At 54.9% G+C, this 15,024-nt stretch overlaps 2 protein-coding genes across 5 annotated transcripts; one reads left to right on the top strand and one right to left on the bottom strand.

Annotated features, from left to right (window-relative positions):
- Nucleotides 1–339: 339 nt before the first annotated feature.
- LOC147196835 (Golgi-pH regulating cation channel) lies at nucleotides 340–8,219 on the bottom strand. Of its 4 annotated transcripts, XR_015102399.1 has the most exons (22): nucleotides 7,998–8,219; nucleotides 7,796–7,868; nucleotides 7,634–7,725; nucleotides 7,412–7,531; nucleotides 7,265–7,312; nucleotides 6,784–6,843; nucleotides 6,315–6,404; nucleotides 5,765–5,894; nucleotides 5,331–5,392; nucleotides 4,556–4,739; nucleotides 4,391–4,490; nucleotides 4,226–4,319; nucleotides 4,080–4,157; nucleotides 3,794–3,902; nucleotides 3,456–3,514; nucleotides 3,281–3,384; nucleotides 3,116–3,195; nucleotides 2,699–2,760; nucleotides 1,707–1,759; nucleotides 1,597–1,627; nucleotides 927–1,143; nucleotides 340–782 (listed from the first exon to the last, which is right to left on the bottom strand). XR_015102399.1 is itself a non-coding variant. In XM_086124704.1 (21 exons), the coding sequence occupies exons 1-21, from the start codon at nucleotides 8,202–8,204 to the stop codon at nucleotides 741–743; spliced, it is 1,878 nt and encodes a 625-aa protein (XP_085980830.1). In that variant the 5' UTR covers nucleotides 8,205–8,219; the 3' UTR covers nucleotides 340–740. The 4 variants fall into 4 exon arrangements, 2 of the variants coding, with proteins under 2 accessions (XP_085980830.1, XP_085980829.1); XR_015102398.1 differs by having other exon boundaries at nucleotides 3,794–4,157; XM_086124704.1 differs by lacking the exon at nucleotides 927–1,143.
- Nucleotides 8,220–8,719: 500 nt separating this feature from the next.
- Nucleotides 8,720–14,420, top strand: capns1b (calpain, small subunit 1 b). Its single transcript, XM_086124722.1, has 11 exons — nucleotides 8,720–8,934; nucleotides 10,339–10,388; nucleotides 10,485–10,521; nucleotides 10,900–10,992; nucleotides 12,789–12,846; nucleotides 13,002–13,066; nucleotides 13,174–13,242; nucleotides 13,499–13,577; nucleotides 13,642–13,758; nucleotides 13,839–13,897; nucleotides 13,976–14,420. Exons 2-11 carry the CDS (start codon nucleotides 10,339–10,341, stop codon nucleotides 14,000–14,002), a joined length of 654 nt encoding a protein of 217 aa, XP_085980848.1. The 5' UTR covers nucleotides 8,720–8,934; the 3' UTR covers nucleotides 14,003–14,420.
- Nucleotides 14,421–15,024: the final 604 nt, after the last annotated feature.

Genomic DNA, 15,024 nt, shown 5'->3' with positions numbered 1-15,024 from the left:
GCTTGGGGTTTTGATGTTTTGAAAAGGGGGGGTTCTCCAAGTCTTAGGAGGTTGGCCTTTGTTTTTTTTTGAAATCATGAAAAAAAAACATTTTTAAGGAGAAGACGGACACCCCCCCCCCTCCCGCCCCCTTCTTCCCCTCAGGCTCATTTATGAAATGAACAAGAAACGAAAACGAAGGCTGAAATCGCATTTTGCACGTGTGAACGTGTTCGGGGGACTTTCATTTCAGTCACCGGCGGATTAATTGCACCAAAAATGGCGAGTGAGACTTGGATTTTGGGGGGTGGGGGGTTGCGTGTTGGCCCGCAGTGTCAAGAAGGTCAGGAGTGCAAAGCAGACTTTTCAAAGCTATTTTAGTCACATGACATGAAAAGCGGTGAGAAATCATCTTTTTTTTCAACAGTCCGAACACAAAAGACTGACCCCAAAAGTCGACCAAGAGACCCGCCCAAACACGGGCACGCCTCGCCTCGCCCGGCCCGGCCTCGCCGGCAGCGCTGCCGTGGCGACGGCGTACACAACCCGGCATCGGTATATTGAAAGGCCGAGCAAAAGTCACGCGTCGCGTCCGTCGCCGCGTGTCTGCGCATAAATACAAAAAGCGGCCGTGGCTCCGAGAAAAACAGCAAAGCGGCCGCGGTTGAGCGTTTGCTGGAAGGAAGCTCATCGAGTCGGGCTCCGATGCCCCGGAGGTCGCTCGGGCCTCGCCCCGCCGCCGCCCCCGCCCTCTAAGGACGTCACTCCATCTTGGACATCTCAAACATGGTCGTCTTGGTCTCCTGACACACAAAAGCACAAGTTTGCCCTTGAAAGGTCAAACCTTTTGCGACGCCCAAGCGCATTGCGCCGACTGCCCTTCACTTTCCTGACGAGATGGCAAAAGACGAGCCCCAAACAGAGACGTGGCGACGGGAGACTCGCACCTCCGCTCTTGACGGAATACTTCAAAACGTCGGCCGGCGCGGGCCGTCCGTTGCCTCCTTCCTACGTGGGGGTCGCTACCGACATTGCGAAACGCCGGGGTGGACGAATCATGCCATCAATGTAGCCGTCGTGGAGTCGGGACTCGGACAAACGGCTCGCTTGGGATCCCTGCTTTCCGATTGTGTTTCCGACGCACGCGCGCGTTGGAGCAAAGTCCTTTTGGAAAAAAAAAAGAAACGGCGCGGCGCATCACGTTCCGCGTCGCGGGGTGGCCATTCCAGACGCCGCCCCATCTCTTCAACATCATCCGCCGCAATTTCTGGGCACGGTCTCGCCCCGCTTTCAATTTGCGCGACCGCCGCGCCTTACATGAGCCGCGCTTTACATAAGCGCCGCGCCGCCGCCGACGGCGAACCGTCAGCACGCAGCTGCGAATTTGCCTCTCGAGGGCCGCTCTCTGCTCTGCTCTTTCGGGCTTTGGCGCCCCCCGCTGGTGGCTGCTTGGCGCAGGTTCAAAACCCGGAGCCCTTGGAACAACCTGCCCGTCGTGTGCGTCTCTCTCTCTCTTTCTCTCCCCCACGGCGCACCCCAAAAAACTCTCTGGAGGGACTTATCTCGGGAACGCTCGTTTGGGTGCCAAAGAATTCGAGGGCCGCCTCGGGCACTCACCTCGTCCGAGTCGAGCAGGGGCGGCAGGGCGCTGCGGGCGGGAAGACACGGCATGAGCGGCGCGCCGTGGAAAGCGCGAGGTCACGCGGGCGCGCGGCGCCGACACTTACACGTCGGCCATGGACGAGGGGATGTTCTCCTCCACCCACTTCAGATCTTCATCCTGACAAAAAGACAAGAGCTCGTTCGGCAGGCGGACAGACGGCCCGCGTCGGGCGCGCGCGACGTCAGATGCCAAAACGGCCTCTTCGGGTACCGTTGCCATCCGCCCGTCGTCTTTGAAACGCGGCTCCGGCGGTGCCTCGACATACCGGCCCAACGCGTTCCGTTAGATCGTCTATCTACGGCTGTTGCCGCACCGTTGCTAAAAGGGTTCAAGTATTGCAGGGGTGGGCAATTATTTTTTGCGTAGGGCCACATGAGAACCAGAAAATATTATGGAGGGCCGGATCAAAAGGGTGAACGAAATTCGACATAATATGAATTGGATTTCTTTATTTAAAAAGCAGTATTTTGCATTTTTTGGCACGTTTTTCAGACTTTTAAGAGTACATTATTCCGTCGTATCGAACGGGATTTGCTCGACTTGGCGCTACTGCGGGCTTCCGTATGGTCTCCCCCTTCCTCCCTATGCTCTGCAACTTCAAGTAACTGCGCCACCCGGCGTTGAAATGCCTGTCATTACAAGTCCAAATGAAACGAATGCAGTCGTTGACATCGAACCTTAATTGCGTACCAACCTTCGGCGGGCCGGATTAAAAAGACCGACGGGCCGGATTTGGCCCGCGGGCCGTAGTTTGCCCACCTCTAATACTTAGTATTGTTAGCGTGAAGCCAGCGGACGGAAAAGCTAAGGCTGTGCGCTCGTTTTGAAACACGCGGTGTCGCTGTCACCATTTTTTTTTTCCGAGTCCCCCTCAGCTGCGAGTGGAACTCGACAGCTCGGAAGCGCGATTTGCCAGAGTTCACCGACAAGTCAATCATCGACAGCTCCGATGACGGTTAAAAAAAAAAAAAAAAAAAAAACCGAAGCGGAGTCACCGGTATGACAAGGCAGCAGGCGGGCGGATGGCATTTGCATTTGCGTGTTGTCAACATTCACCACTTTGTTGGCTCTGGCGGCCCCGTTGGTCTCGTTCTTCACGCCCCTCATCTTCATGCCCTCTGTGTGGAGGAAAAACAACAAGGCACCCGAGACGGTCACTTTGGGGTTTGTTTGCTCGGTTGTTTTCGGTTTGCAAGAAAGCGTTCTGCCGCCACCCCGGGAGACTCTCGCTCGCCCGCGTTTCTTTCACATACGGGATCGTTTCCACCATTTTGAGGTTTGAACATTTGCCGTATGAACACGAAACGGTTGCCACCGTGAGATGAGATCGAGAAAACAAAAAGTGATTCCTCACAATTGACCGATCATGTCCGAACGTGAAAAGAAATACTTTTGTTTTTTGTCTGGTGCGACAGCAAAAGGCTTGCGTGCAAACACGTTTGAGGTGGCGAAGAGAAAGAAAAGACGTCTGACCAAAAGCTTCGTTCACCATGAGCTCCTCCTCCTCCTCCTCGTCACTCTCCTCATCGTCCACCAGAGGGCGGAAGGCGTACCTGCAACACACGGCGCGCATCAAGTTCAAGTGAGGAAGTCCCCGGAACAAAACGAGCGCGTTGCGTTGAAAAGAAAGCGGCCCACCTCTGGTTATTGGCCGACGGTCGCCAGAGGAACATGATGACCAGCAGGATGGCGGAGAACAGGAAACGCCAGAAAGCATCGTCGATCCAAAGCTCGCGCCAGTCCTTCGCGCACGCAAGAGCTTCTTTGTCGTTTGCTCCGGAAATCATTGCACTCGTGAGCGGTCAACACTTACAGACTGACATTTGGCCATCTTGAAGGTCTTTGTGGTCCAAACGATGAAGATGACCGACGCTACAAAAACACACCCGCGATTATGCGCAGACGAACACAAGCGGACGTTCGATTGCATGCAAAGGACGCTCGGGAGTCCTCGCGGAGACAATGACGCGCAACACTGCGCTCACCGGATGACGCGTGCATATCCAGAAACAGAAGCACAAAATGTCTGCGCTTCGGTGTTCTCCTGCATGATGGTCGTTTTACGTTCAACGTTCCGGAAAGCCAACAGCGACGGCCGCTGTCAAAGCGCCACGCAAACGCAAGACTGTATGAAAAAGCGTGCGTCCGTACCGATGACGGCGAAGATGAGCGTGTTGGTGAAGTGTCTGTAGAGCGACAGCTTGACCAGGTTGCGCCGGAGTCGGAGCAGCTTCATGGTCTGAGCCAGACTCACAAAGATGTGCCGGCCCCCCCAAAAAAAAAAAACAGTCAAGAGCAACAACAAACGGGAAAAATGCAACCGGGACGACGACGGCCGCGATGGGAAGAGGAAGCGGCGCGCGGCGGCGGGCGATCGGGCGGCGCCCGTTGGTTTCAATGCCACATGGCGGCGCCCCCCGGAGGCTGCAAAGGATATCCACCAGATGACGCAGGAATCGGTGAAGGCCAGCACGACGTCGCACAGAAGAATACTGCCGGCGTTGTCGCCGCGATCCTGGAGGGAGACGAGCGCGCTCCCGTCAGGAGCCGCCAAAGCGCCGCGCGCCCACGACGGCAACTCACGGCGTTGGCGCGGAGGAGGCCCTCCGCCGCGGAGAACGTGAGGTAGAGCAGGCCGACGCCCACCACGCGGTGAAGCAAGGCGCCCAGCCTGGGCCTGGCGGACACGCGGGCCCCGTTAGCGGCGTGGACGAGAAGGCCGGGCCCCCCGCGCGCGGCCGCACTCACTTGACGATGCCGTATCCCAGGCTGGCGATGATGACCAACACGCGGGCCAGCGTCCTCTTGACGGCCGACAGGACCTCGGCGAACGCCGCCGCCCCGCGCACTGGAGGGGGAATGACGGCGCGGTGGGCCGTTGGGACGACCATTTTGCAACGTGGCGGCGCTCACCTGACAAGCCGTCGTATCTGATGCTCTGAAATTCCGCGTAGTAAACGGCCTTCTCCAGCATCCCCAGGAAGATGACGCCTCCGATCCAGAACTGGATCCTGAGCAGGTCCCTCCAGTAGCACGCCGACAGCAGAAGCCACAAGAGCGCCAGCAGCACGTACACGATGCACATCGCCATGTAGAACTGAGCGCGGGAGAACCGCAGACGACTGAGCGCCTTCCGCAATCCGCGCCGCCCACTTTTTGACTTCTTCGGCCGACAACGGCACGGAACGATTCGACTCGACGGTGGCGAGTCGCCGAGCGATCGATCCCCAAAAGTACCTTTGATCCGGTGCCTCCCGGAAAAAGGAACTAATCTTATCATGGGTTTTTTTGGGAGGGGGGGCGGGGGGTCGACGAGAAAAGCCTACAATGTGACGCTTTCTCAAGAAGAGCGGGCCCCGTCGCTGCGGGTCGGGATGTCAGATGTACACAAGTGACCGGAGCAGGCTAGCAGTCGCGTCTATGTGGCGGCCGGTCGTGTTGTCTCATCGGTACGGCACTAATATTAGCCGGGGTTTTTTTCCCCCCGCAAGAACGATGAGAACGTTAACAAACTCTGTGTGGCTCACTGCCACTCGTGAGGGTTGCGCCGACAGCCAAAAGGTTCACTCCCAGGTCGGGTCACTCGTATGTCAAGGCTGCGGGTCAACGGAGCTACCGACGAGCTTGGAAGCGTTTCAAGCGGGAAGTCAAGGTGCCGCGTGACAAAAAGCCCCCGCGAGGTCCTTACCAGCATGAGCGGCCATTCCGAGGCCGAGATGTAGTCGCGGGGTCCTTTCATGCTCACGTCAACTGTGGACAAAAGCACACGTGAGCGGGCCCGTCACCGCAACTCCTTTCGGAAGACCAGACAAGAAACGGATACGATATTAGAGCAAGAAACTGGCTCGGATGGTTGCGTTTTCAATGCACTTTGGGGGTTTTCTGCGTGGCGACTTTCTTCATAGCAATGCAACGTAACGGCGCGTCGCTGTCGGCGGGGGCCGCGGCGCAACTACTTCTAACCCGCGCCCAACTTTGCCTTAACGAGCAAGTTGACAGACGGGAGAGAAAGAAGTAGCCCGACTTAACCGATCCCGTCGGTTGAATTATAAAAGGCCACATCAACGCGGAGTCGCGGTGACAGACGAGCGCGCGCAAACAAAGGGCGAGTACTGTACTGACGCCGCAGGTTCCAGCGGGCCGGCTCGGGGGCCCGGTTCTTGTCTTTGATCTCTTGGACGCTGAGCAGAAACGCGTACGGACCGTCCGCCCAGCTCTCGGCCACCGCGTCGAAGTGAGGGTGTGCGGCGGCCTGGGGGAGGGAAACAGAGACACGATCGCGACCAAAATGAGGTGGGATGCGATTGATAACTAAGTCGGATGGATCAAATCTGGAAGAGACGAGGAGGAAAGAATTCAAGATGAGATCGAATGACCCACGGATCCCCCAAAGTAGATTGAAAAAGATGACGGGATGAGAAAGAATAATACGAACTCGGGATGCGATGAGAGCAGGCCGAGCTTTTGACGTGATACGATGATTCGATGGGATCAGATCAGGGTGAGAGGAACAAATCAAACAACAACAAAAATGCCCACTCGATGAAATGAGAGCAGCGCGGAACGAGATTGAACGAGGGGAGACGAGAATTGCGGATGAGAAAGACCAAAGGGGACGGGGAGTTGCCACGGGATCCTTTCAGGACGCCGTGAGGCACAACATGACGTGGACCTGTTTGGGAGGACCGCCGGCATCGCCTTCAGAGGTCGCCGTCGTCGTCTTCTCCTTCTCCTTGTCCGCCGCTGCTTCGCCTGCGGCCGACTGGACCACAACGAGGAGGAACAGTCAACGCAAATGTGTCCAATTTTCAAGTGCGAAGAATGTTGCGGCAACATTTGTCGTGACGGAGTCATGCAAAAAAAAAATAAAATAAAGGGACTTTTCTTCCACAATCACAAATTTTGAAAAGCGACCACAAGAGCCACCTACGTTCACCCACAAAGGTTGTCAACAGAGGGCAGTGGTTCACTTTGCACCGAGAGATTTGGATTTCTTTCTTTTTGTCAACCGGAACAGGGGGAGAGCACCCAAGTTCCGGCTTGCCGAGGCCACACGGCACAGCTTCGCGGAACTCGTAAGTCAAGCCGTCAAGTCCAAACGCCGATGAGAATGATGAGGGGGAGAAGGACGACATTCTCACTTTTGGTTTCGGAAGCTCCGCCTCTCTGCGCCTCCTGCCGGGGGTCTTCTCCGCGTTGGCCTGGAATTTGTGAGCATTTGTCAGCACGGAAGGGAGAGGCGGGGTACGCCTTGGACTGAGAGCGCGATTCCTTGACCACCGCGTCCAAGGAAGAACAACCTATTTCCACATTTCTCCCGCTTGGACTCAAAGCGATCTTATCGGAGACCGACAAGATATGCGTCATTCGCCGTGCACGCTCGCAGCCGGGCATCCGCGCACCCGCGCGGCCTTCCGCTGAGCGGCTAGCTTAGGCTTCGGCGGTTTTACACAAACTACTTTGGAAAATCCTGCGGAAAATAAAAGCGGTTTCAAAATTGCTGCAAAGTCCCCCTTGACAAGTTGGCGTGAATTGCGTTCCAGGGAAAGACGGAGAGGCGCCACGGCAGTCGTGTCGTATGGCGACGCAGTCACGTGTGGTTCGGTCTGGATGTTTTCTCACCTGCAATTCCGTCAGTCGAGTTTTCGCGTCAAAGGCATCCAGGCCAAACTGGGACGACAAAAATACAGCACTTAGACCACACGCGCACGCATACACGCGCACGGACACGCGAATGTCATGGTGGGTATGTGTCGTGGTGTGTCTCACAATGTTGGGGTCTACACGTGGATGGCAGGAGATGGGAGGGTACTGGTGGAAGACATAGAAACCACTTCCTCCTCCCGGATTCACCGCGGTGGACTTGAAGTACAGATCCGCTCGCATCGCCTGGACAGTCGGACCAACGGAAAGACAGAGAAATAGACTCCCGTTTGACTCCCGGGTCCACATACACGCGACGGACACGCGCAACATGAACGCGTGTCTTACGTCGAGGCTGAAGACCTCATCGTAGCAGCGAGAACTCCTCAGGTACCACGACACGTTCAAGTGCACCGGGGAAGACGAGTTGCAGCTGGCCACTGGCACGCACGCACACATAAAAGATGAACTCAAGAGTAACAAGTTGCGACGCTAGGCGCGCGCACTTACATTTAAGATGGATGAAGCTGTTGTTGAAGAGAGTTTTAGCAAAGACGAAACGGCCGTGAGTCTTCAAAGTGTCCTAGAAAAAACGCACACATAAACAGAAAGCCGAGGCGGCGATACATCTGACGGCCAAGTTCCGTTCAATTAGCTCGACGCTGGGAGGCAAAACGTGCCTCAAATGGATTTGAAAGCGAGGCAAACTTACGCTGTCCACGTCCAGGGTCCATTTGCCCGGTTCCGACACCACACAACTCGGTCCGTGGAGGCCGGACAGCACCAAGAGGAGGGCCGTCCTGGTCCACAGCGTCGACCGAGTCCGCTCGATACCCGCAGAGACCACCATCACAGGAACGAGCTCGAAAAGTGGTCCGATTCGTTGGACACCGCCACTTCCTGGTTCCGTAAACGTCATCGAAAGACGATACGACGTCACTCGCCCTCGCCACTCGAGATTGTATTTTTTTCCCAAATTTGGTTTACGAACTCAGAACACACGGAATGTAATCGCGAAAAAGTGAAGAATTAGATTCTGTTTTCAAATTATTTCTCACGTTTAGAAATATAAACAAGTCCGATCTCAACTCGGCTGTATTCATAGAGCACCGCTGTATACAAAGTGCTTTGCGTGGAGCAAAAAAGAAGTCGGACAATAACAAAGGATAAAAACAACCAATTTATCGAGAAGACAGTAAAAAGCACAAAAACAGTCACACTGAAATCATGCTGGCGCACTTGTCCCGAGGAGTAGCAGTGATTGAAGAGCGGATTTTGCCCACCGGAGGGCGCTGACACACAGGCCGCGCCATCCGCCCGGGTCGGTGCGCGTACACGACGAGAGTAGGAGTGTTTTTTGTTTTTGTTTTTGCGGTATTTTTTTCCCCGGTTGTACCCTCATTCGCACAGGTGACTTTGGGAGCCAGTCTCCCGCCCGGTCAGCCACGCGGTGAAGACGCGGTCAGAAAAGTTCGTCGTGCGCTAGGACCCGGGAACGCGGGGGCCGCACCTTGTCTCGTGCGCGCGCCTCTGGGCGTGTTGACGATGCACCGAAAAGCGACTTGGGTGGCTCCTCGAGAACTGGTTTGGTGTTTTCGAGACACTTTGGACCTTGTGCCCGCTGCTGCCGCTCTCCTCCGCTCGGCACCGTAAGCAACAAACACACGCGCGGCGCATCCAACGTTTCCACCTTTGTTTTCCCTTCAGGCGTGTGCGTTCGGGTTCAAGTGCGCGTTATTCGAACTCGACACCGTGGCCGGTCGTCTTCTTCCCGTCTCCACCTGTGGAAAATTCCAGTCAGCATCAAGTGAAGACGGAAGCGGCGGATCAAATCAAAACCTCAGATGACGCCAATGACTTGATCTTTGTCACTGCTCTCCGGTGGACTTCGGGATATTATTCTAGATGCTCTGCTATGCTCCGGGGCGGGGGTGTCAAACTCGTTTTTTGTCGCGGGCCACATTGTCGTTCCGGTTTCCCTTGGAGGGCCGGTATGAATTTTGGGAAAGCGTATAAATGTTTGATCCGCTCCACATTTTGGAGCGGAAATGGATGAATAACCGCTTTTAAAATCGGAAGAAAGAATAATGTTATTGTGGATTACAAATGACAATTTGAAATTTGCGTTCAGACTTTGGCGAGGGCCGTGGAACTTGACATGCCTGATTTACATAAAATGGTGTGGCGGGCCAGATCTGGCCGGCGGGCCTTGACTTTGACACCTGTGCTCTGGGGCATCGATCTGGGGCGGGGACTCTCCGGGGGGAGCGTGGAGGGCGGACACGTTCATTGTGAAACGATTTTTGATCGGGGAAGTAGCGGCGCTTCCCGACTGGAACATCGCGTCATACGATTCCCAATCTTGTTGCTTTGCGCTCGCTCATCTGCGTGCTCGGGAAAGACGCGAGCGCAGTCGGCACGTCCACCCTCCCGACCGATGAATCGCCAATGAACGATTGCGCTCCTCCAGTCATCGCCGCGCTTGTGAATGCTCACGATGCGTGAGGCTCATTTCCTGATAAGATAAGATATCCTTTATTTGTCCCACACCGGGGAAATTTACAACAATTTCAAGGAACAGTGTAAACAAACAAACGTTCGCCCCAAAAGAAAAGCGCGCAACGAAATGAGAGATGCGTGCATCCATCAAACGAATCGACAACGATGTGGATCGCGAACACCGCCGGCTGCACGTCAGACATTTATTTGAGCAACTCCAAATGTTCATTTCAGCCTCCCAAGCTGAAACGGACGACGCGCGGATGAAAGTCATAAGACGACTTCGCGTCGCGAATGTCGGGCCGCCGGTACGAGATGAACAACTTCGGACGAATCGAATGACTCCTCATAGCTTTTGCGCTCGTGTGTTTTTCGCACTGTCGACTCGAAATCATGTCCGCTTTTGACGGGGCGGAATCGCCGCGGCGTCGAGAGGGAAGGAAGCCCGTTTGCGAGCGCACCAAACAAAAGGCCGCGGGGAGTCCGGATGAATCGAGTCGTCGCCGAATCCTCCATCCCACGGAGTCGACGTTGTTGGCTTTTCTGTCTTTCAGATGATGAACTTCACGAAGCACTTCATCGGCGGGATCCTGAATGTGGTCAGGTGAGAATCCGGTCGGACCGGTTTCGGTCGCCTCCTTCGCCGCCGTCGTTCTCCGAGCGACGCTAACGGCCGCCCTCTTCCCCCCGGCTCCCGCAGCAACATCGATCCGGCCATCTTCATCCCGTCGGATCCGGTAAGTGCGCGCATCTCCTCGGGGCTGCGCAACGCGGGCCGCAAAGTATTTCTTTTCGCATTTGGTCCCCGATGTGAAATGCCCGGCGCGCTCGTAGCAGGAAAACAAACCGTTAGTTTGTCGCTCGCTCAAAAGACGTGCGCGTTCGGGAGCCGTAAAGGCGCGCGGGTCGTTTTCCGAAGGGAAAGATGGTTGGCGTGTTTTGAGATAGGAGCGTGCTCGTGGAACTCGTATCTCAAAGCAGCGCTTGACCGCGTCTCGCCAGTAGCCGAGGCTCCGCGGGACCCTCGCCGACAACTCGAGCTGCTCGCGACATCCGGGAAGGTTGCGGGCGCACGGGCTAACACTGACTCTTTTGTGGCGGCGCGCACGTTTCAGCCCCCGCCCCGCAGACCTCTGGCGTTCGAGGAGGCCCACGAGAACGATGAGGAGAAAGCGTTTCGCCGAGCCTTCAAGAAGTTGGCGGGAGACGTGAGTTACAGACGCAACTTCCCGTTGTCAAAAGCGCGCCCGCGTCGGGTGCCGAGCGCGCGGCTGCCGGCCGTTGGCTTCGGGGAGGAGAAAGAAAACGCACAAAAGCACTCCTCGTCTTCACTCTTCTTCGAAATCATTTGACGTTTGCAAATGTTGTGAAAGTTCCCATTTGCCATCGTACACTTTTTCAAAGTTCACCGAAAAAATGGAGTCTTTGTCCATACGTCGATGCTGAAAGAACTTTTTTTCGGGGTTTGTTTTTGTAACGGTGACGAAAGGTGTGGCTTTGTTTTCTCAGTCGAGTGCCTAACCGCCATCCGCTTTCACGAGTACTTGACCGGCTGGCGGTGAGCAAAACGCTCCGGCTAAGCTAGCCGTTAGCTCAGCGGCGCGCGACGGATCGACGTCGTAGATGTCGTCCGTCCTATTTTCCAGGTTCAAAGCTTGCCGCTCGCTGCCGTCTTTCATCGAAACGATCGTCCTTCGATCCAAATGTTTCCCGACCGGTCGGCCTCGCGCCGTGTCTGGATTCGGCCCACCCTGCTAGCATGCTAGCTATTCCCAAAAAAGAATGGAAATGGAAGGACTCGTCAAGTCCTTCATAAAATTTTGCCAAGCAAGTCATTAAATGAACACCTCAGATTGACTGGAGCACCCCCCCCCCCCCACCCCCGGTACAGAGTACAAACCCAAAAACTGCGGATGAATGATGATGACGTTGCCGCTTTCGTGTCGCCACTTGCTTGTCCGTCACGCGTGCGTCTGTCATTCTGAACTGCGCCCTGCCCCGCTCGCTGTCACGTTCCGCCGGTTCGTCCGCTTCTCACGCTCGCGCGCACGCACAAAGAGGTGGGTTTGAGGCCGGTGCGGCCCGCCGGGAGGGGGGGGCGTGAAGAAAAAAAAAATGTAAAAAAGAAGAAAACCCTCCTGCCAAACTTGATCAGAAACGCAGCAAAAGGCAAGCCAGGGTGGATTTGTGCGTCCTGAATTTAGGAACTCGGGTCGCGCCGCCCACAAAGCTGGTGCGACGCTCCATACGGTTCTTCCCGCCCCCCCCCCGAACGCGTCCCTGCGCCAACACTTGCGCCAACGCAGCGGCGCGCCTCGGGAAGCGCCGCTGTGCTTGTTTTGGCCTTGACTGGGTGTGGACGTTGGAACGCCAAAGACGCAGGGTGTGTCACAAGGGGCGTGCGGCATGTGTCAGACGCGTGCGCGGGTGTCCGTCCATATGAGGATCGCCCTTGTGAAAACACGCAAACGTGGGCGTGTGTGTGTGTGCATCTCTTATGTGAAGGAGTGCGTTTTTCTGTGTGTATGTCTTTGTGGTTCAATGTGGCAATCTGCAAGACTGTGTGCGTCTGTTTGTTCCTTCCTGTGCATGTTTGGTGTGTGTGACTTTGCGCTAGTGTGTCTTTTGTGTCTTTACTTGGAATGTTGAGCGTGTGGGTTTTCTTTGTGTGTGTGAATGTGGTAGTTTGTGTCTCTGTGTGCATGGCATGTTGTGTGGCAGTTTGTAATAGTGTGTGTGTGTGTGAGTGTACTTTAGTTATTATGCACGTGTGTGTGTGCGCATGTCTGGCACATGCTTTTGTACTTTAAGAGTAACTGTGTGTGTGTGTGCACGTGTGGGTGTGTGTTTATCCACATGTGGTTTTGCGTGTGTGTGTGTGTTCAATCACTTGACTTGATGCATTTGTGTCTGTACTGTGTTACTCTAAGTCAGGTAGTGTTTTGGTATATGTGTGAAGCTAAAAAATCTTGGAAATCACGTGTGTGTCTCTGTTCACATTCAGGACATGGAAGTGAACCCCAAAGAATTGATGCACATCCTCAACCAAGTTCTCACCAAGCGTGAGTCTCACGCACGCGCACACACACACACACGCAGGCACACGCACGTGTATGCTAAGCTAATGCGTACAAGGTAAGTGGCTGTGTTGAAGTAGCTATTGAGCGCACGCTAATTGTTGATAGCGACTTCACGCTATGCTAATGTTTTGTGTCAGACGGCAACTTGAAGACGGACGGTTTCAGCATCGAGTCGTGCAGAAGCATGGTGGCGGTCATGGACGTATCCTTTTGTGTGCGCGCGTGAGACTCGCGCTTGGTGAGGGTGGGAGGAGGAATCGTCGACAAAGTTGCCAGCGTGGCCTTTGCCCTTGACGTCGGCGCTTGCAGAGCGACAGCACGGGCAAGCTGGGCTTCCACGAGTTCAAATATATGTGGAACAACGTCAAGAAATGGCAGGTGAGTTGATCGGAAAGGTCGTGACCTTGGCCGCGCGCCGCTTGAGTGAACGGCGCGTCGTCACTCCCGCTTCAAGTTGACAATAACATACGACGGTTGCACTTTGTACTCGGAAACGCCGCAAAATGGAGGAAAGGGTCCGGCCGCTAGCTTTACGCTAACGTCGGCTATAATAGCAAACGCCACGGATGGGCGAAGGAAATGAGCATCGCTAGCCCGCGTGCCACTTTTTGAAGTGCGCTTTGGGTTTCGCCAGGGCATCTACGTGTCTCACGACAAGGACAAATCGGGAGTCATCTGCAGCAAAGAGCTGTCGCAGGCCTTCAAGGCGGCAGGTGCGTACGAGCGGCGCCGTCCGCCGACGCCGACGCCGTCCGCTGACGCCGTGTGCCCGCGCAGGCTTCCCTCTGAACGACCAGCTGTACAAGATGATCATCCGGCGCTACAGCGACGAGCACGGCGACATGGACTTTGACAACTTTGTCGGCTGCCTGGTGCGACTGGACGCCATGTGCAGTGAGTTTTTGCGCACGCGCGCCTGCACGCAGACTCTTTCTCACGCACGCACTCACTCACTCACTCTGTTGCGCACTCAGGAGCCTTCAAGACTCTGGACAAAGGAAACAGTGGTTCCATTAACCTGGACGTCAAAGAGGTAAAACCTCAGCGCGCGCGCCGGCGCCCTCCCGCGCGCGTCCGCGTCTGACGTCTTTGAACGCTTTTGGGTGCGCAGTGGCTTCAGCTGACCATGTACTCGTAAAGCTCGGGCGTTGTCGTCGCGCCGGCGGGACCGAAGCTCCCCAAAAGGACGTCGGCGGAAAAGGCTGAGCCGCCATGTGAACCTCCCGCTGCTGCCGGCAGGTGGCGCCACAACAACAACGTTGAAAAATTAAAAAAAAAAAAAAAAAGAAAAACCTCCTGACCATGAAATGTGTTTTGTGCGTCCCGATCAAGCAGAGTCATCTTGGACTTTTTTTTTTTTCTCAGCCTTCACACCACATCCACTTTTCTTGCCCCCCCCCCCCCCACTACGTTTGTCATCAAAGTCAGCTTTGTCGTCAAATATGCCGGATGTAACAACATAGCGCACAGATGACATTTCTTTCCTCGCAATTGCAGTGCAAACATGCAGCGCATTAGAACCACACACAGGTAAAAATAAAGGAAGCGAAACTGCACTGTGTAAAAACAAAAAATTGAAAACAAGAAATGGCAGTCAACAGACCACCAAGGGCGTAGTGACAAAGGACAGTTACTTTTGACAGGAGTTCCTTTTCCACCGTGTGAATTGGACCTGCAAGATTGCTTTTTTTTTTTTTTTTAGATCGTTACGTTCCGCAGTAGTTACTTGATAGCATTGTTAAATTGCGCTTTGTCCCACAAAGGAGCCGTTTGCGTCTCCCCGTTTGAGCAACGCTACTCTTCGCGGTTGTCACTTTGGAAAGAGCGACTTGCGCAGTCCTTGGTTTTTCCCGCGGTGACATTGCAAACATACGTGTTCTGTTCACCGCCCAGCGGTGACTTTTTTCCAAGCGTTTCTTTCAGTGCTCTTCCCACTTGCCGCTCCCTCTCTTTGGGATGACTGCCTGTCACGTTGCGTGGTGGTGGCGGAGCCCAAAAAGCAGGCAGGAGGGAGGAGCGGGGTGTATTTGAAGAAGTGGATTGAGAAAACGCAGAAAACTAAATCCTAAACAAACACAGTCCAAAGTAGCAAACAAAAACCAGGACTGAAGCTCAAAACGATCAATAACAGAAACATGACAAACAAACATGAAAGTAGCA

The sequence above is a fragment of the Hippocampus guttulatus genome, chromosome 12 (genome assembly GCF_054856545.1).
Source record: "Hippocampus guttulatus isolate MCC_2025c chromosome 12, RoL_Hgut_1.0, whole genome shotgun sequence".
Taxonomy (NCBI): domain Eukaryota; kingdom Metazoa; phylum Chordata; class Actinopteri; order Syngnathiformes; family Syngnathidae; genus Hippocampus; species Hippocampus guttulatus.
This window is presented reverse-complemented; position numbering and strand designations above follow the sequence as displayed.